At 35.0% G+C, this 25121-nt stretch overlaps 3 protein-coding genes and 1 long non-coding RNA gene across 5 annotated transcripts; 2 read left to right on the top strand and 2 right to left on the bottom strand.

Moving 5' to 3' along the window:
• Nucleotides 1–7317: 7317 nt before the first annotated feature.
• LOC105139092 (uncharacterized) lies at nucleotides 7318–14001 on the top strand. 2 transcript variants are annotated; one of them, XM_011045413.1, is made up of 17 exons: nucleotides 7318–7523; nucleotides 7619–7766; nucleotides 8332–8382; nucleotides 8466–8696; nucleotides 9027–9125; nucleotides 9211–9266; nucleotides 9519–9630; nucleotides 9840–10010; nucleotides 10325–10588; nucleotides 11308–11520; nucleotides 11683–11886; nucleotides 12208–12333; nucleotides 12462–12755; nucleotides 12851–12949; nucleotides 13031–13413; nucleotides 13529–13566; nucleotides 13652–14001. In XM_011045413.1, the coding sequence occupies exons 2-16, from the start codon at nucleotides 7656–7658 to the stop codon at nucleotides 13560–13562; spliced, it is 2448 nt and encodes an 815-aa protein (XP_011043715.1). In that variant the 5' UTR covers nucleotides 7318–7523; nucleotides 7619–7655; the 3' UTR covers nucleotides 13563–13566; nucleotides 13652–14001. The 2 variants fall into 2 exon arrangements, with proteins under 2 accessions (XP_011043715.1, XP_011043714.1); XM_011045412.1 differs by having other exon boundaries at nucleotides 8460–8696.
• A 756-nt stretch (nucleotides 14002–14757) lies between these two features.
• On the bottom strand, nucleotides 14758–17559 carry LOC105139090 (GRF1-interacting factor 3-like). Its single transcript, XM_011045411.1, has 4 exons — nucleotides 17205–17559; nucleotides 16437–16513; nucleotides 15407–15491; nucleotides 14758–15271 (listed from the first exon to the last, which is right to left on the bottom strand). Exons 1-4 carry the CDS (start codon nucleotides 17256–17258, stop codon nucleotides 15050–15052), a joined length of 438 nt encoding a protein of 145 aa, XP_011043713.1. The 5' UTR covers nucleotides 17259–17559; the 3' UTR covers nucleotides 14758–15049.
• A 481-nt stretch (nucleotides 17560–18040) lies between these two features.
• On the top strand, nucleotides 18041–20147 carry LOC105139088 (uncharacterized). The gene is made up of 2 exons (XR_844919.1): nucleotides 18041–18279; nucleotides 19776–20147. It is a non-coding gene; the product is annotated as an uncharacterized LOC105139088 (long non-coding RNA).
• Nucleotides 19945–24516, bottom strand: LOC105139089 (LRR receptor-like serine/threonine-protein kinase GSO2). The gene is given in 2 exon segments (XM_011045410.1): nucleotides 19945–21052; nucleotides 21175–24516. Coding segments are annotated over 2 exon segments (3438 nt in total). The 5' UTR covers nucleotides 24230–24516; the 3' UTR covers nucleotides 19945–20669.
• Between the last annotated feature and the right edge of the window lie 605 nt (nucleotides 24517–25121).

Raw genomic sequence — 25121 nt, 5'->3', positions numbered from 1 at the left:
ATGTATCAAAATGATTTAAAAATATTATAAAATTATTAATTTAAAATAAAATAATAAAATAATTAATTTAAAAAAAAAACTTTTAAAATATAAAAATAAACGATAACTGAGCCAAGTAATGAACTCCGTCATTTTATTTTATGGTACGGAATAATTTTATTTTTTTTTATTTTATTTTTGAAAAGAAATAGCATTATATTTCTTTGACTTACGTTAAGGAAATCCCTTGACTTGTCTTAGTTTATAAGTTATGATGTTATATTTATTGATTTAATTAGAATTAATTGATCATGGTCTGTGAGAAAACGCGTTTTCTTGTGGTAAACGCTGCGTTTAATATAATACGAGAAATGCTGAATGTGCAGGTGGACACCTTTCGGGAAAGAAAGGGACAGGGAGCTGAAGACTTGACAAGCCATTGATCCTCCCTTGGAAGAATCGTTTATTGTTTTCTCAAGGCTCTTTTGATCCTGAAGTGAAAGATTTTGTTATTGTTTTCTATGTTTAGAGAGCTGAAAAGTATGCCTGACGTCACCGCCGAATTTATTATGCTCCTGGGCTTTCCGTCCTCGACCTAACGCGCAAGCTGTGAACAATTAAATCTATAAAAAATTAACTTATTTAACATGTGATTCAATTAAAATATAATTTGATTTGTAAAAATAATAATTTAAAACAATGCTGTTTTATTTTTAATAAAAAATTAAATACATGCTGTTTTGAATTCAGCTCGGATTAATCCTCTCCATAATAAGTTTAATAATTTTAATTATAAAATTTTAAAACTAGTAGTTGGGTTTGCTTTTCATAGTATTTAAATCTATAATATAAATGTATTAATGATGAAAATCCATTATAAATGTATCAAATTAGATATGGAAGGGTGGTTTACCAATAAAATATTGACCTCGCAATTAAAGCACCGGTGTATCTCTATAAAAATAAAAAATAAAAATTTAATTTTAAAAAATATATTTATTAAAAGAGACAATCACAAATCCGAATAAGACTAATTTTATTATTTAAAAAAGGGTGAAGATACTTGAATAAAAAAAAAAGTGGGTGGGTGGTCTAAAATCTTATTATAGAAAAATAATAATAAATTCAAAGTATGAAAATCCATATATATCTTGATTGTTGAATAAAAAAGGAACAAGAATAAAGTCTAGAACCCTATACTACATGGTGGGTACATAAGGGAGTTTAATGTTGTCACCATCTCCAATTAAATGTTGTTACTTTTTGAGCAACATAATAAAATAGAAAGTAATGGGTAATAAATTAAATTGCTTCTTCTTTGGCTATTAAATTTATTGTTGTATGGGTTAGTGCATGAACATAAATCAAATTTCTTTTTTCAAGTAATTTTAATCTGTTTTTTTTAATCCATGCCAGTTTATATCAGTTTGGTAAGTTTAAAAAACAAGGCAAACTTTCTTTCCTGATTAAAACCAGGTTGACTGTGCCTAACTTGCCTAATTAACCTTGATTAAATTAATTTTAATTTTTTAAATTTTATATAAAATAAAATTATTTTAAAATTAAACCGAGAAAACCACACTAATCGGGTTCGGGTTCGGATTAAGTGAGAATCCGTGTATAACTAGGCTAAGGATGGACGTGGATGGTTTTAGAATAATCAAAATACAGGTTACCAAACAATCATGAATGGGGAGGCTTTCATACAGGAGACATTCTCAACTTTGACTTTGCTTGTCCCTTGTAATATATTTTCCGGCTTGCCGGTTCTGTTCCCTGTCTGAATCTTAGAATTGGTAAACGGTATGGGCTGCTGAGGAATATCTAATCAATGCACACTTCACGCAGTTTGATGAAAATATTAAAGATATATTGCAACTTAGTTCACCAAGACACTTGCTGGCTAATCTAAATTCAAACAGCGATTTTAAATAAATAATTACTTTTATTATAGTTGTTCAACTTGAACTGGTCAGCAAGGTCAACCTTCAATCTTTTCATAAAAATAAATAAGTAAAATGATACCATCATAGCAGGAAAAATCCAGTCATTAACATGTTAATTATTTTTTAAGGTTTTTTAATAAAAAATTATTATTCTTATTATGTTATTTTTTTATTAAATGCGGTCCACCCATATTAAATCTACAATACTATATTCCTAAGATAGCCAAGTTCTTTTTGCATACTTGCTTTGTTATATATTTTACCACACTTGTGCATTGTCATGGCAATTGCCCTTTCTAGTTGGAATCTCTTTTCGTGATGAAGAGAACAAAAAAAATTTATTTTTTATTAATAAAAAATAAATAGAGTTTTCATATTGTATTTTGATTATTAAAAATTCTAATTGATCTTAAGATTTTGATATATAAATTAGTTATGTATAAAAAGAATATATCATTTTTAACATGTCTTATCTAAAATAAATTACATTGTTTATTTTCTCTTTTATAGACTGAGATATTATTGTGTGTTTCTAGTCGCTGATCTTTTTAAGGTTTAAAAAAAAAAAATTGAATAGGATATTATTATTTTATCTATTCCAGAGTTAAAACATAATTTGTTGTATTTTTTTTTTTTGATATGGTAATATATATTATGTTTAAGTTCATGATTCTTGATATTGAAACAAACAAAATAATTTTTTTCTATAAAACATAGGTTAAGTTCTAATGGCTATAACAAACTAGATATCAAATCCAATATGCATATAATATAAAACAACTATTTTTTGTGATTTTTTAATATGCTAAAATATACATATATAATTTATTTTTGAAAGACTTAACCATATGTAATTTAAAATAAAGTTGTATTTTTAAAATAAAGATATTTGTTATTTTTATACAATGAAATTAATTTATTCAATATCAATTACAATTCTAAATATTAAATTAAAAAATAAAATAAAATAAAATTACAAGGTCTGAAATTGTACATTAAGCATGTTTGTCAAACAAAACTTAAAGTGTATTTTTTTTCAAAATTTTTTTATAATTATAGTTTGAAAAAAGTAAGTTTTAAAAAGATATGATTAACTGTGGTTGATTTGATTTAAATATGTGTTTAATAAAAATTATGGTTGAAATTTATGTATAACAATAAATATGTATAAAATGTTTGGTTATTGTATTTGATAATATGGTTGTAGTTGATTTTCAAATTGTTTTTTACTTAGAAATGTATTAAAATAATATTTTTTTATTTTTAAAAAATTACTTCTTATATTAGCGCATTAAAATAATCTGAAAACACCAAAAAATATTAATTTGAAGTAGAAAAAATTAAAAAATTTAAAATTTTTTAAAAATATTTTTAAAACACAAAAATAAATAGGATTTTACAAAATTTAGTTTAAAAAATATGTAAAAATTACTTTATAAAAATTGCGTTCAAACTTAATTATTTAACAAGCCCTGCAGCACATAAAATATAATTTGATATATTATCAAATATCTTATTATATTTATTTCACCGCTGATACAAAAACCAACGAAAAAATAAACGACCCTTTAAAGACAAAAGAAAAAAATGCATCTTTCTCTTAAAATTATTTATAAGAGAAATATGACCTTAAGCCTTTAAAGACTCGGCCCAATCAGGTGGACTAGGCTTCCTAGCCAAGCTCAAAACAGATGCAGGCTCTACCCAAGGAAACCGTATGGGCTTAGGGGCATCCATGAAAAGAAAAAAACCCACCTTTTTTTTAAAAAAAACAATGGCTTCGACCCACAAACAAAACTAAATGCACCCTTCTTGTTCTTGAAGAATCAAAACAGCTGAAATAAAAAAAACTAGCCTTCCAAAACAACCAAGACCGATATTGATTTATACTTTAGTTTTTATTCAGAGTCTTGGCCTAACGGAAGAAAACTCCAAGAATCCTAGGCTCTTCAATGTTTACTACCAAAAAAAAGAAACCTGGTTATTTCACTCCTCACTTTCACCCTCGTTTTCCTCTACAGTAAAACGGGACCTCATTAATCCAAACCACATGAAAAAGCAAGATGTAATTCTAAGAAAAATGTAGCAACTATTTCCATTACCCTGTGGTCAATACATGGCAATATTCTTGGTTAGAATAGAGACTGATGCTCGTGGCTGGAGCAAGGCTATTGCTCCCGGCTAGAGAAATCTACTACTGCTCTTGACTGACACAAGTGGTGTCACTGCTTTTGGCTAGAGAAGTCTACTGCTGTGGATGCTGCGAATGGAAAAGAAGAAGAAGCGGACACTCTTAGATTGTAGTTATTTTTAATCAATGAAAACAACACTGCTGCTGCTGTGACCGAGAGGAAGAAACTTTGTTGCCGCTGTATGAATGGAATGAAGATACTCTGCTGGACAGGAACCGTGGGGGAGACGATCTTGGTGGTCTTGAGAGGAGTTGTTGTAGCCAAGGAGGAACTACTATGTTTTGGTTGGATTGGACAGAGGACAGGGTCTATTTTTTTTTGGAATAGAGAGTGAAGGGTCTTTGGGCATAGAAGAGGAGAGGGGCTGGTTCAAGCATGGTGGAAGCTAGGGGTTGGTAGTGAAACGAGGACAAGGGAGAGGCTGTATGATGGTGTAAAGATTGTAGGTAGAGCCTGTGGTTACGGGGAAGGCCCTGTTAGTGTTCTTGGCTCTTTCTCTCTCTTTTTGCTTCTTTTTCAGGGCTGGCTTATGTTTCCTGGCTAAGAGTTCGCAAAAATGCTTGAAATGTAGTGCGATGGCGTTGACGGTGTTCAGTTCAGCCACCCCTCCAGCTTTTTGTTGTTTTTCCTCTCAACAGGTCGAGACAAAGTGAAGGCTTAAACTAGGGAAGATGACTTGGCTGGATTTTGCCGTTTCTAGGTTGGTTTCAGGCTGGGAAATTAAGGGGAAGGTTGCTAAAGTCATGGCTAGGAGATGGTGTTCATGGCAGTGATCGTCCACCTTTCCCATTCCGCTCAGGTTAGTTTTTTTTTTTAAAAAAAAAATTATGAGAGAAATGGAGAGGTTCTAAAAGGAATTATTAGTAATAAGGAATAGATCCCAGTCATTTAAGTTCAGGATAAAAAATTGTTCTATTCTGTAATTAATAAGAGAGGACACAAGATTATTTTAGCAAGCACAACAGTGCTTGATAATGTTTTTGGAAGAGAATCTCTTAAGTATTTTTAATGCAATAAAAGCTAAATTTTTGGTTTAAAAGGGAATATAAATACCAGGATATAAATTAACACAAATTTTGTGTAGTGTAGTTAAAGGGTGAGGGAGATATTAGGGCTGAAAGGTGGGTGCATGGACATTTCTTTTTTTCTAGAAAAGAATGATTTTTTTTTTTAATTTGAAACTTTAACCTTTAATATTTTGTAATGGAATCCTAGTTAGACTAATGAATTTTAGTAATTTTTACAAAGTGATCTTTGGTTTCGATTACATCAACATGGTCCTCAATTAAAATTTATACTTTAAATTTTTTTAATTAAATCCATAATTATATTAATATAGCCTTTTAAAGTTTTAATTATGTCTTTAAACTTTTAATCTTTACAAATTAATAAAAAATGGGACTCCAAACTTGTTTTTTTTTTTTTGATTTACGTGGGATGTCCGGGCCAGCTTACGCGCACCACGACTAATCCCCACAGCCCATTGAACATTCTGCAAGCCCAGTGAGCAGGTAAGGCACCACGGGGGTGACAGACGTGCATGGTGAGATTCGAACTCAGGTGCGGAGGAAGGGGACAAGCCCCTCCCACCGCTAGGCCAGAACCTCACTTGCCCAAACTTGTTTTTTCTTCAATTCACGGGTCATTGCTTGAATCCATGAAACTGTTAAAAGTTTAATTAAGTTTTTGAATTTAATTAATTCTTTTAATTTTTATTAATTGACTTTTAAACTTAATTTTGCTTCAATTAAGTCCTTAAATAAATCAATTAAACTTACTAGAAATTTAATTAAGTCCTTAGACATAATTAATTCTTCTAAAATTAGTAAGGTTTGGATTTCAATCTCAATTTGATTTCTTCCTTTCTTCATCTCATCTTGTTTGGCTATTCTTCTAGTATTTAATTTAGCCCTCTGTAGCTCAATAGTTTATATCTTTGTGTTGAAAAAATATTTTTAGATTTTTAGATTTTTTAGATTTTTTAAATAAAAATAAAAATAAAAATATATACTTTTTATTAAATAAATTTAAGGTCTGGAATTGGATTAGGATATACTTTAAATATAATTAACTCAATCACCTACTTAAAAAGTTCTCATGAGGTTTTGTGGATGCCAACAATTGACATCATATTTGTGTTTTGTTAAATTGAATCAATTTTTTTTCTTGACATAATTAGTTTGGTATTTTGCTTGTAAGGACGTGATAGAAAACAATTTTGAGCTAACTTGCCTTTTCTCCTTGCAGCTGTGAATTTTGGGGGTTCAAACTAACTTACCGTTGAATAGAATTGGGTTTTGTACTTTGGGCTGGGTCATCTTCACCAGAGTGTTGATGGTCTAATTTGTGATCCATGGGCCTAGGCCCGTAAGAACTTGGGCTCCCCCATTCAGATCAGCAGGTGCAGCATGTTGCCAGCCCCTTTTGAGTTCTGACACATGGTCACAGATTCATAGCTCACCCTCGCAGTACTTGCATTACAGCTAGAATAGTTAACTCGTTTGGTGATTTATTTTTTAGAAAATTAAAATATTTTTTTGAATTATTAAAATTAAATTAAATTTTTATTGAACCGGTTAATTATAAATTAATATGATAAATAAAATTGCTATAAATTAAAATTATATTTAATTTAATTTAAAACTCATATTAGATGTTGGTATGGAGTAAATTTTATTTTTTTAAGTGTTTTATATTTATAAAAATATTAAAATAATATATTTTTTATTTTTTAAATTTATTTATAGTATTAATATATTAAAATAATTAATTTAAAATTATTAAAAATATATTTTTAAAACATGATATAACCCCAACTTAATATTTTAATATTTAAACCCGATAAAATATTTTTTTATTTAAAAATATATTAAAAAAAATATATTAAAAAAATATTTTTTATTTTTTAAAAATTATTTTTAATATCAATATATTAAAATAATTTAAAATATTTAAAAATAATAATTATTTTTTAAAATATTTTTTATTCAAAAATATATCAAAAAAATATTTATAATAACAATAAATTAAAATAATCTAAAAATATTAATTTTAAAAAAACATAAAAACTTTCTTAATTTTTTTAAATATTTTTAAAACAAAAAAATAAAAAGTTTCAACTTCTCCTGTAAGTACTGACCATCAACGTGTTACGCCGTGCTTAACAACACTGCTCAAAAGACTCGCAGTGACCAAAGATACCAAATGGGAGTAAGAACCAATAATGTTTCGCCCTTTTCCCCCCTATAAATTGCTGGAGCCATCATTTCCTATCAAGCTCTCTCTCGTCAACTTTTTTCACTATTGACACTCCAAGTCTCCAACCCCTCTCAGAACCCTCAAAAAAGTTTCCCGAAATCCCTACTCTATTCACTAAATCCACTTCTCAAGATTTTTTTGACTCAAGGCACTCTCGTTTTCTCCTCCTTCATTTCAGTCTCTCTTTCGCAATTCTAGGGTTTATTTTTAATTAGGGTTTTCTTGCCGTTGTGTTTTGTGCAGTTACGACTTGGAGAGGTACCGGCGATTTTTGAAGTAAATGGAGGTGACTGCCGGAGTAGCGGCAGCCTCACGAGGTTCGTTGTCGAGGAAGGAGTGGCGAGCGGTTACGGAGCAGCAGCATAGAAATGGTGGTGGTGGAGAAGAGGTGGTGAGTGATTTCTTGCTTTACCGGGGTTTGTTTGGTTGATGGGGTAATGTGATGGGAAACAGGAAAAAACCAAGTGTTTTGATTTGGGCCTTATGGAATCATGCGGGTTTTTAATTATCATGTTTTTGAGATGCAAGACAGGGAATTGGGTTTCTCTGTGTGTGTTAAAATGTACTTATATAGTGGTTTGTAGAAATGTATTGGTGATACCCTTGATGTGGAATGTTTGGTTTGTATGGTTTTCCAAGCAAGCAAGGGTTTGTTTTAAAAACCAAGTGACTAAGCTAATTGTTTTTTAGGCCATGGGTAAATGGGTGAAATGTTATTAGCTTTTTTGATGGGAAAGCTGTCTCTTTTTTGGTTATTTGAAGATGGGGAGATTGAATAGAGTTAGTAACTGGGGTGTCTTTTCCTTTTTAGATGTTTTTCTGTGGTGTTTGTTAGTGGGCGTTTGAATGCAAACCAAAAAATATATTTCTTCGAGTTTTCATGATCTGCTAGGCAATCAATGTGGGTATTAGATGATTGGTTTTTGGGTCATTAACCGTGGAAGTTTTTATCACAGAATTTGGAACGTTCAAAGTTGGGGCAATCAGATGAGAGAACAATATATGAGGTAAATTTTGTGGTTTTTGGGGCTGGGTGTTTGGTTAATGGATTGAATAAAGTTAACTTGGTTTGATGTTTATCAAGGTGCAGCATGGAAGAGAGCCTGTTGATGTGGACTTCTGTTCGATCACAGTTGATGGGGGTTTAGATGATGACATCTTGCAGCAGCGAATTCACAGCATTGCTAGACAAAGAGAAGAGTTGCAACACATGGAGACTGAGCTCAGAGCTCAAGTGATTGCGGGGTCTGAGATCATGGAAATACAGAAAAGCTTCCATGCACAAATCAAAGAACGTGAAGATGCTGCTGCAAAGCTTCAGGTTTGGATTTTTCTATCAAACAGACTCAGAATTCTTCTCCTAGTATATAAAAATTGCAATAATTTGTAATTGCATTAAACATTTTCTGGTCATTGTGTTGGGTTTAAGTCTGATAGAAGTTGTAAAACCGCTACTGTATGAATTTGATCAGGTTTGTATTGCAATTACAGTGACCTCACCTGAAACCCTTATGTTCAGGTCCATAGATTTTGTCGAATTTCTTTACGTTATTCCACAAAGCAGCTTTTAGAAACTGTGTAGTGACTGCTCGACAATTTCTCATTTCTGCAACAATTTCCCTTATAAATGCAAGCTTGCTATGCCGTGCAGGAACAACTGCATGAAAGGGGACAGACCATACATGACTTGGAAAGGAGAATGGAAGAAAAAGATCGGGAACTGCATGCAATTAAATTAGATAATGAAGCGGTTTGTTCATCTCTTCGCTTTACCTTTGGAAAAAGTCTTTGTGGCAAGCCATATGTCACGTGCTATCTCTTGTCTATTCTTACAGGCCTGGGCTAAAGAGGATCTTCTCAGGGAACAAAATAAAGAACTGGCAACATTTAGGTATGTCACTTGTTCATTGTTTTGGCACTGTTTTATACCTTAGTTTGCTGGTAGAAGCAGCTTTCTAATTTCATGCAAGGCTTTTAAAAGATGTCCACGTGAGAAATTCATTGACTATCATACGCTTAGGTCTCAATGATTTTTTAAAAAAAAATTGTTGAGCTTTTTCGATTTATTTTACCCTTCTTTAAGGTTAGGTTGTGTCATTTAAGTCTGGATGGGCTAATTGAGATGGTCTATTTGTTTTTGCAGAAGAGAGCATGATCATTCTGAAGCTGAAAGGGCACAGCATCTACAGCAATTGCATGACCTTCAAGAACATTTCCAAGACAAGGAAAGGCAGATTCTAGAGTTGCAGGAACAGGTCTGTCCATCAATTCAGTTCTGATTTGCTTGCATTTTTTCATTGAGTGGGAGTCGACACTTCTGGTTTTGACCAGTTGCTGTTTATAGAAAACGAAAGATTTTAAACATGAAGTAACACTGTTATGTTACATCTTAAAAGCAGGAAAAGAAAAGGAATTCTTGAAACATGTTTTGAGTGGGAGGTCTAACATTGATCTTTTCTTTCAGCATAGGGTTGATCAGGAGACCATATATTTGAAGGATGAACAATTGAAAGTTTGGATCGCACGTGTTCAGGAGATGGATGCCTTGCATTCTAATGCCAACCATTCCTTACAAGCTGAATTGAGAGACCGCACAGAGCAGTATAATCAGCTTTGGCTTGGCTGTCAACGACAGGTCGCTTGCTTTCTTCACCCTTTGCACTTCTTTTCAGTCCTTGGTTTATATCACTTGGGCCTGATGTGCGTGCATGTGAGTGTGTGTGTTTTTGCTGCTTCCATGCATTTTTTCGCTTGTATCTCTGTTTGTGATATTTTACTGTATTCATTCAACTGAGAAACCAATTTCTACATTAAGGTATTGAAATTTTACTACAGTTTTCATTCCTTGGTGTGTTTTTGTTCACTACACCACATAACAATTTACTGTTCACCATGGTTAAACATTTTGTATTGACTGTTTTTTCTCTCCCTCGTGGTGACTGGTATCAGTTTGCAGAGATGGAGAGAGTTCATCTACATACTGTACAACAGCTTCAGTTTGAACTAGCTGATGCCAGAGAAAGGAGTGGATCCTATGCAGACGAGTCGCACCTATCTCAATCAAACACAAAGGATGAATCAAACTTTATTCAGAACAATGGTAACCAACTTGATGTAAATGGAACTGCTGCATCCATTGCTAGTAATGGAGCACTGTCAAATGGGAATGCGGACAATGCTCAGTCTTTTGCGTCAACTGGAAATGCACATCAGGTATCTTCCATATCACTATGGCTGTTTTTTCCCATAAATCTTAGGGCCTGTTTGGTATTGTGGTAGCTGCTGCTTTACAAAGTGAATTTCGCTTGGAAATGCATGAAAGAATGTTTTTTTTCATTTTTTTAAAATTCATTTTTGACTTTAGCATATCAAAACGATTTGAAAATATTAAAAAAATAATTAATTTGAAGCAAACAATTTTTTTTAATTTTTTTTTCAAAAACGCTTTTGAAATATAGAAACTAATGGTCTCTTAATGTATGTAGTCTTGTTCTTTTCCAAGTTATCAATGTGAACTATAGATACTGACTACTTTTCTATTCTACAACATTGTTGCTGCCATTCAGTATATGTAATGCCACTTCTAGTGTTCTCATATTCCTGGTTCCCCTCTCACCATGACCTCCATTACTCTGGCATAGTTTTAAATTTTTCCATCCCTCTTCAGTAAGCTGGTTCCATAGTATACCCCTGAAGCTGAGATCTGAGTCATGCCTATTGAGATTTGAGCAATCAAAAGGATTCATACTGTGGAAAATACCATACAGATAAAATATGTTATAGGTGTTTCCAAGTTTTTTTCCCAATAAAAAAAAATTGTTTCTGTTATGCAGTAGCCAGTAGGTAATTGAAACATACTTTTAGTGGGAAGTAAAATTGAATGTTCAAATCCTATATCCATGACTTCCAATATCTGTTCTGTTGATCAATAGACCAACCATGTTGCTGGTGTTCCAATGGCTCCAACATCCTTACTCGGGATGCCTACCTACCTTCCACCTGGGCAGGTGACTGCACTGCACCCATTCATCCTGAATCAACAGGGGATTCCCCATTCTATGACATCTCATGTTCCCCAATCTCATGCTGGACATTTTCACTCAGTACCTGCAATGTCATCTGTCCCGCACTGGCAGAATGGGCAGGTAACTATTGAATGGAAACTTCTTCTGTCATCATTGTAGATTTTATCATTGTAAATATTACAGGTGCTCATTTCTCTTTGATATCACTCAATAACATGTTTTCTAACCTAAACCATGGTAACAATTTGTGTACTTACCTTTAAAAAAAATAAAATATTTCAGGCTGTAACAGAGAGTGCACAATTACCTGCACAGAATCAACTTGCATCATCTGAAGTTGATCATAACCTTATGAGTTCAGATGGGAAGTATGACTATGAAAGGACTGTTAGTGGCCATGAGTTTCATCCAGACTATCTAGATGTTCACATCAATCAAGGAGCAGAGCCAGATTCTGTAATCTCATCATCCAGAGGGGAATCGCAGGTTATGCATATTAAGTTGTTGCCTTTGTAATCAATAGTGGCAGAGTTATAGTGAAATAAATTTGGGGGGGAGGGAGATATGAAAATAACGATGATGAGATAAACAAAAAGAAACGTGTCATTAATAAAATTATCAGAAATGTATCATCAATAAAGTTATCAAATTTTTGGAGGGGCCTCACCTTAGATACAAGGGCCAGAATAAACTTTCTAAAAAACATGGGGCCATTGACTCTCAAAAGAAGCTGTAGTGTTGCCCCTGACAATCAACTTATGTTTCATGATGATTATTGACTGCCTGCAAAAATTCTACCTTCTGCAGGCTATTGAGTCGATTGACAGGGGTTACTTGGTCAATCCCCAACCTGAGCAGAGCTTGCAAGAGATTTCTTCCCAGTTTAATGATGCCTTGAGATTGAATCCTCCTGAACGGAATACTGAAATGAAGGTCTGTGCTTGTTTTTGCTGAAAGTTCCTTTGCATTGCTGGTTCCATTTATTGGGTTGTTTTTACTCCATTTGTAGCATTTGACAATTAGGGCAGAAACTAAAATCAGTTGCATATGGACTGGTGTAGGATCAAAATGTTTTGAACTTTAATAACCATGGCCAAGCTTTGATGGAAGAGCAGGCAAGTTCTGCTGCCAGTGCATCACTATCTGAAACATCCACGCATTCAGTTAATGTCAACGAAACCACAATCAACAATGGAACTGCTGCTGTTTCAACTAAAGCATTGATCTCATCTGAGCAGACAAATATGGTTACCGGAGGAAAAACTTCTGAGACTCCTCTCCTTGATGAAAGATCTCTGTTGACTTGCATAGTTCGCACCATTCCAGCTGGTGGTCAAATTCGGATCGATTCAACGGTTGGTGACTGAGTAAAATATTTTATTATTCCCATCTTAGCTCATTTTAAAATCCTTTAAGAAGCAATGATGATTGCCATTCATGTCAATTACAGCTACCAAATAGACTTGGCAAGATGCTTTCACCTTTGCATTGGCATGATTACAAGAAAAAATATGGAAAGCTAGAGGACTTTGTGGGTGGTCACCCAGAAGTGAGTTTTTGGGATCTCAATTTACATGTTTGCTTACATGGACTGTAACACTGTATCTGAGCCTCTACATTGTGATTTCAGTTGTTTTTGATTGAGGGTGACTATATCCAGCTTCGGGAAGGAGCTCAAGAAATGATAGCTGCTACAGCAGCTGTTGCTAAAGTTGCTGCTGCTGCTGTTGCAGCATCATCTCCGTACTCATCATTCTTGCCTTCTGTGGCTGTTACTCCCATGGCACAATCTCATCGACTTAAGAAGGTTCCGTCAATTGAATCAAAGTTTTCTAATGGTGTTAATTTTGGGGTTGCCGGAGGCATATCAAATGTAAAAATTTTGAGCAAATCAAAAGATTCTCAAGAACTAAATGTGCCAGATTCTGATAGATCCAGCGTAAGCAGTACTCAAAGCAAGGGCTCAATTCATGGGACATCTAACTCAATTTATAATGGAAAACAGCAGAGCAGGTATGGTTTAAATTCTTCTAAATATTGCAGAATTTGCAATTCATGTTGGATAATGTAGTGATGTGTACCAGTGGTTTAAGAGCTCATTGAGTTTTATGTGTTTGAATGTTTTCAGGACAACTGGAGCTGCATTAACTTCTAGAAGATAGTATGGTAATAATAATTATCTGAGATGTGCATTTGCATTGTTTGCCAGTTCTCGGTTTCGGTGACCATGGATTTTAATTTGATTTTGCAGGAGGCAATGTCCAACAAATGAATGAATTCATGGAGTTAATAGGAGTGCAGATTGGGCATTTATGGGAGCGATCTGTGGTAGAATTGTGCTCTTGATGAAATTGCCAGCCATCTTTTGCTTCTTATAGAATCCACCATTGGACTTCGCTGATTTTTTTTATCCTCTTTAGTTTTATGCTTTTGGAAAAAACCTGCTTTTTGTGTGTGTTTATGATACCGAAGACGAACTCGATCAACTTTCTGCATTGATATTCATGCACGCGATTGCTTCTGTGCATTTGATAGTCCATACCTCCTCCTGTCAGCTCCTTTTCTTTGTGAGTTTTCTCTAAGCAAATTATCTTTGCTCCACCCCTCTTTTATTCTTCCCCTTCAAGTTCTTTCATTGGTAAAATTTTTAACTAGGGCATTGTTTCCGCCGCAAATGAATGCATCAAAATAACAAAAAAATGGGCTTTCTAATAGCTTTCATGGTGCTTGGATGTTGAATGTTGTGACAAGTATTGTTCAAGCATTGTTAAAATGGGGAAATTGCATATATTATTGACTTGATATATGTGACTTTTATTAGAAGAAAATCAGAGATATTGGCTGCGATAGAGAGCTACTGGATCTCTTTAACTTGATGGAAATAAAGATTGGTCATGTGAAATCATCAACATGTGTGGATTATCCCCTCATTGTTGGGGACCAAAGCTTTTTGGCTGGAATCTTCTGTTAGTGGCTGCTGGTGCTTCCTGAATTCAAAATTAAGTGGCCATTACCGAAAAGAGAGAACATAAGAATTATTTAATTTATTTAATATATTTTTAAAATAAATTAAATAATTACTTTTATGTTTTCAGTCACCTTATGCTGTGTATAGTCTACAATCCAAAAACAACTCTCAACATGAGAAGCACAAAAGGAACAACAAGAATTAATCTAAGTTTTGAGGCATTTTCACGCCAAAGCAGTCCTGTGTCTTATACCTTAGACTTGAATCCCGAGTTCCACCTACGCAATGCAAATACCCGCATGGCCATGGACTTAACATTGTTTCTCTGAACCTTGACATTGTTTGAATGATATGTTAAAGTTTTTAATTTATGTCGCATCATCAGAGTGTGAATAACTGCCTTTAACAAGAATTGACAGTGAAACCAAACAATGCCTCCATATTCCCACTTGTACGAAGCTTTTCCATCCGAACCCCTAGAAAAATAGCAGCACATTTACCTGGAAATTACTGAGCATACACACCCATGAAAGAAAAAGCGAAGGCCTCTTAGTAATGCTTACAAGATATATTAACCAGACAGCCTACAGAAGAAAATGCAGTTAAATAGATATTCCTGTACTGCTAGTTCTGAGGCAGTCCTAAACTACAGACATTCTGGGCAATCAGAATTTGCTGGTTTTAGGCATCAGAATCTTGATCAGTGACACCGGGTCTCATTCTGATCTGTCCTTGGGTGAAGTGTTGCTGTTGGAGGTGTGGTGGCAACTGTTGCTGCTGCTCATGCTGAAAGTTCGTTTGGAAAGGGAGCTTCTGATTGAAGAAAATTGGTTGCTGAGGCATAGCAACTTGAGATGGCTGCATGTACTGCTCTTGCTTCACTGCAGGCTTCTGGGGGGGCATCTAATTTTATTTTTTTTTCAACAGAAGAAACAGTTCAAATTCAACAGCAGGCTATCCAAAGCCGAAATGAATTTTTGTAGGGGACACATCAAAAAAAGAAGAAGAATGTGTTCAGGTCTTGTTCAGCAATTTTACCTGAGAAGGCATTGTGGTTCCTTGGGGTTGGGCATCAGCAATTCTTGCTAGGTACATCAGGTTCTGCTGTAACTGGGCTTGATACCTGAATCATTGGCAAATTTTACAAGAACAAGTGTGTGAATATATATGTACCTGTCTAGATGAATCACAAAGTTGCAGATAAGAGCTAACACAATTTTCCATTCTTTTTCTTAACATCAAAAGAGAGATAGAGTTAAAGCAAGATGGCCTTTCAAATTTTTATTCAGAAAAGACACAAATGTGACATATACTAGTAAGGGAAGAAAAAGATTCATCGGAAAGCTGATGAACCGAAGACTGAAAGAGAAGCTCATAATAGTTCATAGCTCCCAGTTCACTTTGAGCCACAAAAATTCTGCAAGATTAAGCATGATGCAAATACTTAGGTTTATCTTATATCACAGATGATTCAGAAACATTAGCTAGATCATAGTTGTTGCTACCCGTTCACTCTCAATGGACACTTTGTCTGAGCTAAGGATTGATGTCAATTATAAATCTTTTAATAAACCAACATTTTTAACAAATCAACATGTGCTATTCACCAATAAGCAGTGCCAGAGGTGAGATTTTTAATGTTGTTGTCCAAATTAGCTTTCAGTTGGTATAATGCATTCAGTTATGTATGCAATCTTCGTTTCCAATGCCATGTTAAAAAGTCCACTGAAGGTAATCAGTGATAGGTGAAAGACCACTGAAGCTAATCAGTGATCTGTTATATCATGAACAGCCTTGCAATCTCATCAACAAAGGAGAAGATTAAAAAGATTCACATGAGCGGGTAAGAAATGGTGGGGGTGGGAGGGGGGGGGGTTTACAGTGGATATTGGAAGTAGTCAGAAACAGGGGGGGGGGGGGGGGGGTTTACAGTGGATATTGGAAGTAGTCAGAAACATCAAGCTCTCAGCAAAAATATTTGAATTCAAAATTAGGCAGATCACACCATTTTTGTGCCAGAAAGGAAACAAACAAGTTAAAATGGCATTGCAGATAGTTTGTAACTCACGAAGCACATTCAGAAACGTTTCCCTTGTTCTGATTCTCCAGTATAGCCATAATCAGCTGCTTGTTCTCTTCTAAGTACTGCATGAATCACAAATAATCACCATCTTAAACTTATAATCAAACAATGAATTTCGTTTTCTAACCAAATTTTAGGCATAGTCTGTTCCATCATAAACAGTCAAATCAATTACTAATGAGTAAGTTGTCAGGGTATATGTTTTGCATAAGAAAAATCTACTTGACACAAATGCTTCAATGTAGGTCACAAAAGCATAATTACGTTGAACCCCATTACAAAGAATAGAACCAGAGGCAGATCAAAAAAATCCTTTTTTGTTTGGAAGTAATCAAAATTCTCTACTCTAACACACAATCCCTCATTTTATTTTCAAAAGAACACCAAAAATCAGAGAATATGAACAATTCCCAACAGGGCAGCAATATATACATGTAAAACATGCTCAAACAAAGAACTAAACTTTAAAGAAACCCCATCAACAACAAGAAAACCTTGCCAGCCCAGAAACACAACAAGCAAAAAAAATCAATAAAACCAAGTTTTAAAGCTCAGAGGTAACACCTAGATCAACTAACACCATTGTCCAAGATTTATAGACACAAGTTAGACAAACAAGTCCTACTACTCTTACCACAAACAAATGCATGCAAGAGGCCAAATCCATAACCAAAAAAAAAAAAAAACATATCTAGCATGCCCACATTTTAACTTTTTGGCAAAAAATAAAAATAAAAAAAGAAGCGCGTGTACCTTTTGAATCTGCTCGGTGGTGATGCTCAACATTTGCTGCGGTGACTGCTGCATTTAAAAAACAAAACCCAAAAACCCTAACTGCAGATAAGAAATTAAAAAAAAAAAAAGATTGAGAGAACCAAAGAAAGGAAAAGGTTTGTATAGAGAATTCTGAGGGTTACACCATGACCCTCGAGAAAAATAAAAATAAAAATGTATTCCTTTTGTTTCTCTTTTGCTAAATTTGGTAACAAGACAAGGATTCCCAAACGGTGCCGCGTCAATGGGTTGATTTATAGTGTGGGAAGACACGTCAGGCCTGTCAGGCTGGCAAACATGGAATCTAGACTAATCCGCGTTAAAAAATACAAAAAAATAAAAAAAATTTGGCTAACCTAGTGAAAGTTTTCAATTAATTCAAAACTTATCGCTTGTTGATCTTTTTAATTTTTTTTTAATTAAAACAACATGATTTTAATAAAAAAAATTTAAAATTGATCCTTCTAACCTAAACCTTTTCCCTATTACAGCTATGGAAGCATCCATTTTGTCTGGAAGGGACAAGGAGATTGGGAAGGCAGGGGGTTTGGTTTGGTGGTAGGTGGATTTTCTTGCCACATTATTATTTATTATCTAAATTGAAAATTAATTAATTGATTGATTGCTTTTGATATTTAATATTCATGTATATGCCTTAAATACATATATTTTTTATTTTTCATTGAATAATAAATAATATTTATACAATGAATAATAAAAAAAATCTATAAATAAAAAATAAGCTTTTTACGCCCTAAATATTTATAATAGAGTATAAATATAATAGAAGAGATTTCAAGTTTCGAGTTATGATTGGTATTTTCACCATTAAAATAGAATACGTCGTCGTACAAGACTTGAGTAACACCAGCGAGCAAAGACAAAGGGCTTGTCACCATTTTAGAATTGAAGAGAGAAAGAAAGAGAAAGAATGGGTTACGTATTGAGAGTGAGATTGGCTTCATTCTTTGCAGGAGCAGCAACAGCATCATTTGCAGGAATCTATCTCCTTTACAAAGATTTCCAGGTTGCCCATGATGCCATCTCTCAACAGGTAATCATCAAAAATCTAAAAAAAAAAACTGCTCTTTTTAAGCTGAATTTTGCAGTCAATATTCTCTCCATTTAGCATCCGTGAAAAAAAGCAGCGACTTGAGGCTCAATTGGTCCTTATTGCAACATATTAATCATGGGTTTTCATTTTTATCGTCTCTTTTTCACTGTGTTTCCTCGCCTGAGTTGTGCATGTTGTGGAATGGTATTTGTCTGTTGGCATTTGAGAAAAAAGGTAGAAACTTGAGGTTCAATTAGTCCTTATTGTGAAATTTTAATCATGAGTTTTGAATTTTTTTCTCTCTCTATTTTTATTGTTTTGGTTTTTGCTCTTGATTTATTGTTTGTTGTGGAAGAATGAATGCTTACTGGGCACTTAGTAGATTAATATTTGAATGCGGATCATCTGTATTGATTGCTCTTTTATATGGAATTTAGTAGTACTAAAGAAGTTCGAGGATCCTAAGAGGCAATAAAAATGGTATAGAAGCAGTAAAGCTAGGTGGAGAGAGGTTATATTTGGGAGAAATACGTTGAAGTATATCCTTGTAAGTTGAGAAGGTAGATTTACAAGATTGATTTGTTAATGGTAACTGTACGTGTTTAATGCTCCTGGCGTTGGTTGCTTTTGCAGTATTATCCTGTCTTTATGTGTTTGTTACTAGGTGTTGGTTGTGTTAAATTAAGGTTATATGGGCTCTTTTCGCAGGATACTTTACTTACTGGCATTCTTTGATGAGAATTCCATGTCGCCTGTTCAGACAGAAATCAAATCATAATTTGTCACAACTAACGCAATTTTTGTGGAAAACATGCATTTGAAAGTCAAAAAAGTTACTGTGGTTTACTTTTGTCTAGAGAAATCGTACAAATAGTAGAGAATGATTTGCAAGTCTGGTAATGGTATCAGAAGACACCAATTGAAATTCCATTGCACATCCAATTTTTAATATCTTGATTGTACTTTCGTGATTTATATAACATTCTTCAAGCATTGCCCCCCTTAATGCTGCGTCAAAGTGTTTAATCTCTTGTTGCAACATGGAGAAGGGCATAACCGACTGAAGAATTTTAGAATGCTAATTCTGTTATCATCTGTTGAAAAGATATTGTAAAAGAAACAGTAGGAATATTGCTCTTGCTTTACAATGAAATAAATTTTTGGGTGGAGTTATTAGCTCTCCATCAAGTGTTAATGGCACAGTACTTTTCTCTCTTTAAAGTTGAAGGGCCATTAACAACTGATGGAGTGTTAATAGCCCCAGCCTAATATTTTCTTTTCTTCTGGATTAAATGCATGCTTTACAATTGACGTTATCTGCAGCATTATTCTCGAAGGAAGGACCTTGGTTTCCTTCTTTGAAGTTTTTCTGAATCTGCAAGGCTGTAGGATAGTGGGTTTATAATACAGGACATGAAAGATTCTTTTTGTGTGCATGTTTGGAGAACTTGTGAATTTCCTACTCATATGCTATTATTTACTCTTTCATTCTCCAGGTGGAAAGTGCTCATGAATCACTTGATAGACGGATCTCTGCATTGGAAAAATTGAAACAAAGTGAAGCTCCACAGCCTCTGCAAGCAACAGAATAGGAGACTCAAGACATTCTACTGTAGGTTGATGTTGTGGCTTCAGACATGTTTTTCTGATAATGCTGTTGGTTTCTATATGGATTTTGTCTCCTTGTTAAAGAATAATCATGAGTCCTAACTCTGTTTGGTAATACTCAATCAGTTTAAAGAGTCTTCCTGAAGAGGCAAGATTGCGATCTCTATTGGATGATTGGCAATGTATGATTATTCAAATTTTATGTGGTTGATATTATTATGTAAGATGTTGCAAAAGTATTTATACAGCATGTCTTAAAAGATACTGGGTTTTTTTAGCAACGGGTGGTTAGTTTCTAATGATTGTCGTATTATTTGGTGTACCATATCATCCCCGTGAGTGTGGATTCGTCTTGGTAACTGGACATTTTGTCACTTGTGATTGCTGTAAATAATGCACACCATTATTGCAGATGCAACTATAGAAGTTTTCATTTGAGATGATGATAAGCTGCCTGCTCGCTCATGGATCGTCCTGAGTCGATATGATTTTATCTGGGAACTAGTTGGTGCTTCTATATTGTTTGATTTGCTGTGCTCAGGCAGGACAAGCCTCCCCCCTCACCTTGACGACAGTTATTAGAGGCATTTGGAAGGAGCACAGCGAAAAAATAGCTGCTTGTTGTGCGCTAATGATCAATCCTTATCATCTTTTTTGGCACATGGAAAGCATCAAAGCTCAAAGTTAGCTCTTCATATTTCACGCATATTCAGCATGCAACAATACAGGGTCTGTGTAAGAGAGCCATGATGAAAACCTGACTTTCTGTAACAGGTCAGGACTCAGGAAGGATATAAGATTTTTTTGTTCGAATTGTTTCCGTTATTTACACTTCTTTCATGCTTATCATGCAATTTTATAAGAGAACCCACTACATCTCTCATGGATGGTCTCTTATCAGCCACTGATTCAGTGCACTCAAGTGCCAATTCTAGCAGTTTCAAAGCCTTCTGTTGCTCATCTCTATCCCAGAAACTGATTTCTCTATCAAGGAAGCAAACACATTCATCATTCTCTTGCAGCTTCTTCCTCGTCCAGGAAACGATATCCAGACCTTCTTCAAAGCTGGGGTCTACTGGAAATTTTCTGCAAACAATCTCTAACAGAATGACTCCATAGCTGTATACATCGACTTTCTCTGTCAATCGGATTGAGTATGCATTTTCTGAAATTTTGGACAAGGAAAAAGGAGAAACACAAGACAGGAATTAGTATTTGAGCTTCGACATAAATATTTCATGATTAATGAACCGAAAGAACGGTTTAGCTTGGTAGAAAGCGACTTGCCTGGTGCCATGTAACCTAGAGTTCCTACAATTTTAGACCTCGTCGAGCTTGAATCAGAATCAAGAAGCATTTTTGACATCCCAAAATCTCCAACCTTGGGTTCCAATTCAGAATCCATTAAAATGTTATCTGATTTGACATCTCTATGAATGATTTGTGGCACGCAATCATGATGAAGGTAAGAAAGGCCTTGTGCAACACCAAGAGCAATGCGATATCGGGTGTCCCAATCCAAAGCCATGCGTGGTTCATGTCTGTGTAGGACATCAAATAATGTTCCTCCAGGCATGAATTCAGTTACAATGAACCCATAACCATCTTTAATGCAGTAACCCCCCATTCTCACGATATTTCGATGCCTGACTGTGCTCAAAGTTCTCATTTCAAGGCTAAAGTTATCCCCAGACAAGCTCACCTTCTTGACAGCCCAATGCTTTCTGGAGTTTGCAGATTCTGTCCTGTAAACTGTGCCGTGCTTGCCTCTCCCAATTACATATTCCTCACTCCTGCCTTCTGTAGCACGCATTATATCTTCGAACTGTAAATCTTCTGGCAAATCTTCAGTATGAGATCGACATTCACGAAGAAGTGATTGATCACGGTGATATTTATGTTGAAGGACTCGAACCCCTATTATGTAAACCACAGAACAAAGCAATGCCATAGAGATAACAACACATATAATGACACCAGCCAACGCATGCCTGTCAAGCCTTCTTGTATGGCCTTCTCTAACATTCTTGCAGTCTCTTGCATCATTACCTAGCAAACAAAGTTCAGGATTTCCAAGAAATGACCCTGGATATGAAGCCACTATTCTCATCCATGAAGTTGGAAGCTTGCCAGAGAGTTGATTGAATGATATGTTGACAAAGTAAAGGGAAATCATGTTGTTGAGTTCTGTCGGCATCTCACCATGGAAGCTGTTGCATGAGAGATCAAGAATCTGTAACTTGTCTAGATTGCCAAGGCACCCAGGGATTTTACCAGAAAGCTTATTATAGCTCAGATTAAGAACTGAACTAAAATGGTTGATCTTACTCAAACTGCAAGGAATAGGACCTTCAAGCATGTTACTGCTAAGCTGCAATTCAAAGAGACCTTGAAGAGGAGAGAAGGAGTCAGGAATAGCTCCACTAAGTTTGTTCTCTTGAAGGAGAAGGCTTTCTAATTTTTCCAATGAAGTGATCTCTGGAGGAATTTTTCCTGACAACTGATTCTTACTCAAGTCCATTTTAATTAACTTTCTGCAATGACCGAGGTCAGAGGGGATGCTTCCCGTTAAATTATTAGAAGAAAGTCTCAAGGCTTGAAGATTTGCAAGCTTTCCAAGCTCAGGAGGTATAGAGCCAGAGAATTTGTTCCCTGAAAAATCAATCATTGATAGATTGCTCCAAGAACCAAACACTGCAGGTATTTTTCCTTCAATCAAGTTTCCTCTAACTTCCAAGTAAGAAATCCCAGAGTTCCTCTCCAAATCGGTTGGTATACTCCCCTCTAGAAGATTGTTACTAAGAATCACCCTCCTTAGAGACAAACACTTGCCAATCTCAACTGGAAAGATTCCATTAAACCTGTTGTCCCCAAGGGTCAGAACTCTCAGATTATTGCCATTGCATACATTAGGAGGAAATGGTCCGTAAAGGTGGTTCGAGGTTAGGTCGAGTCTATCAAGATCTGGAGAATATTTCCCAAGATCAAATGGTACCTCACCAGTAAGATCATTATGAGCAAATGAAAGATAAGTGAGTTTTGTAAAATTGGTGATTTCAGATGGGATTATACCACTCAAATTATTGCTATACAGAGCTAATATTTTAAGGTTGCTCAATCTCCCTATCTGCCTTGGAATATGGCCTTCAATAAAGTTATTGGACAAGAAAAGAACCTCAAGATTCTCAAGATCACATATTTCAGGAGGGATGTTCCCTCCTATAAGGTTATTCTGAAGCCTAAATTCAACAAGTGAACTGCAATTTCCAAGCTCAGCAGGTAATGAGCCATCAAGCTTGTTGTCAAAGAGAATTAGATTGGTCAAATATTGGAGAGTTCCAACTAATCTAGGAATACGACCAACAAGATTATTACCAGAAAGAGCAATGGTCATAAGCTGAGTGCATTGAGAAATCCTCTCAGATATTGAGCCATTCAGCTTGTTCCCTGAAAGAACAAGCTCTTGTAAATTTTCAAGACCCCATAAAGTTTCTGGAATTTCCCCTTCAAGTTTGTTTCCATCAAGATAAAGAACTTCAAGTTGCAAAAGACCCTTGAAAATCTCTGGTGCAATGACTCCTTCAAAATTGTTTTGAGAGGCGATAAACACAGTAAGGTTTTGGCAATTACTGAGAGTAAAAGGAAGAGATCCAGAAAATGCATTCTCATGAATCCAAAGAACAGAGATTGCGCAGGAAGGTAAGAAATTTGGCAACGACCCTGTTAGGTTATTTGTGTTAAGATACAGAAAATTCAACTTTGGCAGACAGAATATTTCACTTGGAACCGCTCCACTCAAATAATTGTTATACAACCCCAAGTATTTAAGGTTGGTGCAAAAGCTTACCTCAGGAGGAATATTACCAGAAAGAGAGTTGTAGCCCAAGTCTAACTGTACAAGCTTCTTTGATTTGAAAACATCAGCAGGAATTGAACCTTAAAAGCCATTGTCATTGAGAAGAATGGTATTGAGTTGACCACAGTTTGCAAGCAAGTGAGGAATAACACCGGTGAAATGGTTTCCACTAAGATCAAGTAAGACCAAATGTTTATGGCGGCAGAGATAAGAAATGGAGTTGTTTAAGACACCAGAAAGACCATATCCTGACAGGTTTAAGGCCTTGACTTGAAAACTTTTGTTGGGATAGCAAGAAACTCCAGGCCATTGGCAATGAGAGGAAGATGAGCTTGATTGGTTCCATGGCAAGAGCTTTTGAGAAAGTAACGGAAGACTATCTTGGAACTTGAGAAGGTCAACTGCTGATGAAGGTAATGAGGCTGGTGAAGAAGCTTGGAAAAGGGTAAGGGAGATTAGAACAAAACATTGGCGAAGCAGAAACATGGTAACTAATTATCATAGACCAAACTAAACATCACAAGCGAAGTGGTTTTGTTACCGAAGTTGTGAGCTATATTCTCTGTCTGTTTAATGGTTTTTCTTCTGAATTTATAATGTTTTTTTACTGTTTCCTATGAAACTTTGATGTCTTTATGTGTGTAGATGAGGTGGGGCGGCAAATGCTCTTTATGGGGAAACTAATGGCAGCAGATGTAAAGAACGAGGTCCAAGGTGTTTGTTTTGGTCGTTTTGTGCAACTTTGACACTAGAATATTTGAGAGAATGTGAAGCTTTGCTTAAAAGAAAAGTTAAATAAGGGTCATGTCGAGGAGATAATGTGACGATGATTTTTGCCATTTGCCATCTTATTATTTTAAACCAGAATCATGCACATCACCAATATAAAAATGATGTTGTTTTCAAGACTCATTAGGGCCAACCTTACTTCAACATTTCTCCATCAATGAAGTATACGCAAAGGCACCCTAGCAAATTATTATGTCCTCCGTATATTCAATGCTTTCTTTTAACCTCGTGTTAAACAAGTGGATTGTTGCACAACACCAACCTCTAGGCTCTAGGTCTTCCATCTTTTGAGTTCATTCACCAAAGAGTCATCTATTAATTCATCTTAAAATCAATTTAAAAGAGGATTTAATCTCGATTGATTTGAAAACATCTTTTACCAATACAACTTATCATTACATCCTTTGTATATTCAATGCTTGCCTGATTCTCTAGCTAATATAGACATTCCTGGTCTGTTGGCTGCTCCAGATTTGTTGCTGATGAGTCCCATTTCCAATTTGGGATTCTTACTATTACAGCATGTACACAATAATGAGCTTTGCTGCCTATAGGATGATGCACTTGCCAGCCGCCATAAAAACCTGCA

This window comes from Populus euphratica, unplaced genomic scaffold (assembly GCF_000495115.2).
Source record: "Populus euphratica unplaced genomic scaffold, PopEup_1.0 scaffold121.1, whole genome shotgun sequence".
NCBI lineage: Eukaryota > Viridiplantae > Streptophyta > Magnoliopsida > Malpighiales > Salicaceae > Populus > Populus euphratica.
This window is presented reverse-complemented; position numbering and strand designations above follow the sequence as displayed.

What these genes read in the sequence shown, in the direction of transcription:
- LOC105139092 (XM_011045412.1), top strand. Translation starts at nt 7,656, where the DNA reads ATGGAGGTGACTGCCGGAGTAGCGGCAGCCTCACGAGGTTCGTTGTCG. An exon ending in ATGCTGCTGCAAAGCTTCAG is followed by an intron (nt 8,697 to 9,026) that starts GTTTGGATTTTT and finishes TATGCCGTGCAG; the next exon opens with GAACAACTGCATGAAAGGGG. An exon ending in CATCCAGAGGGGAATCGCAG is followed by an intron (nt 11,887 to 12,207) that starts GTTATGCATATT and finishes TACCTTCTGCAG; the next exon opens with GCTATTGAGTCGATTGACAG.
- LOC105139090 (XM_011045411.1), bottom strand. Translation starts at nt 17,258, where the DNA reads ATGCAGCAGTCACCGCAGCAAATGTTGAGCATCACCACCGAGCAGATT. An exon ending in CCACCGAGCAGATTCAAAAG is followed by an intron (nt 16,514 to 17,204) that starts GTACACGCGCTT and finishes TGATTCATGCAG; the next exon opens with TACTTAGAAGAGAACAAGCA. An exon ending in GAACCACAATGCCTTCTCAG is followed by an intron (nt 15,272 to 15,406) that starts GTAAAATTGCTG and finishes AAATAAAATTAG; the next exon opens with ATGCCCCCCCAGAAGCCTGC.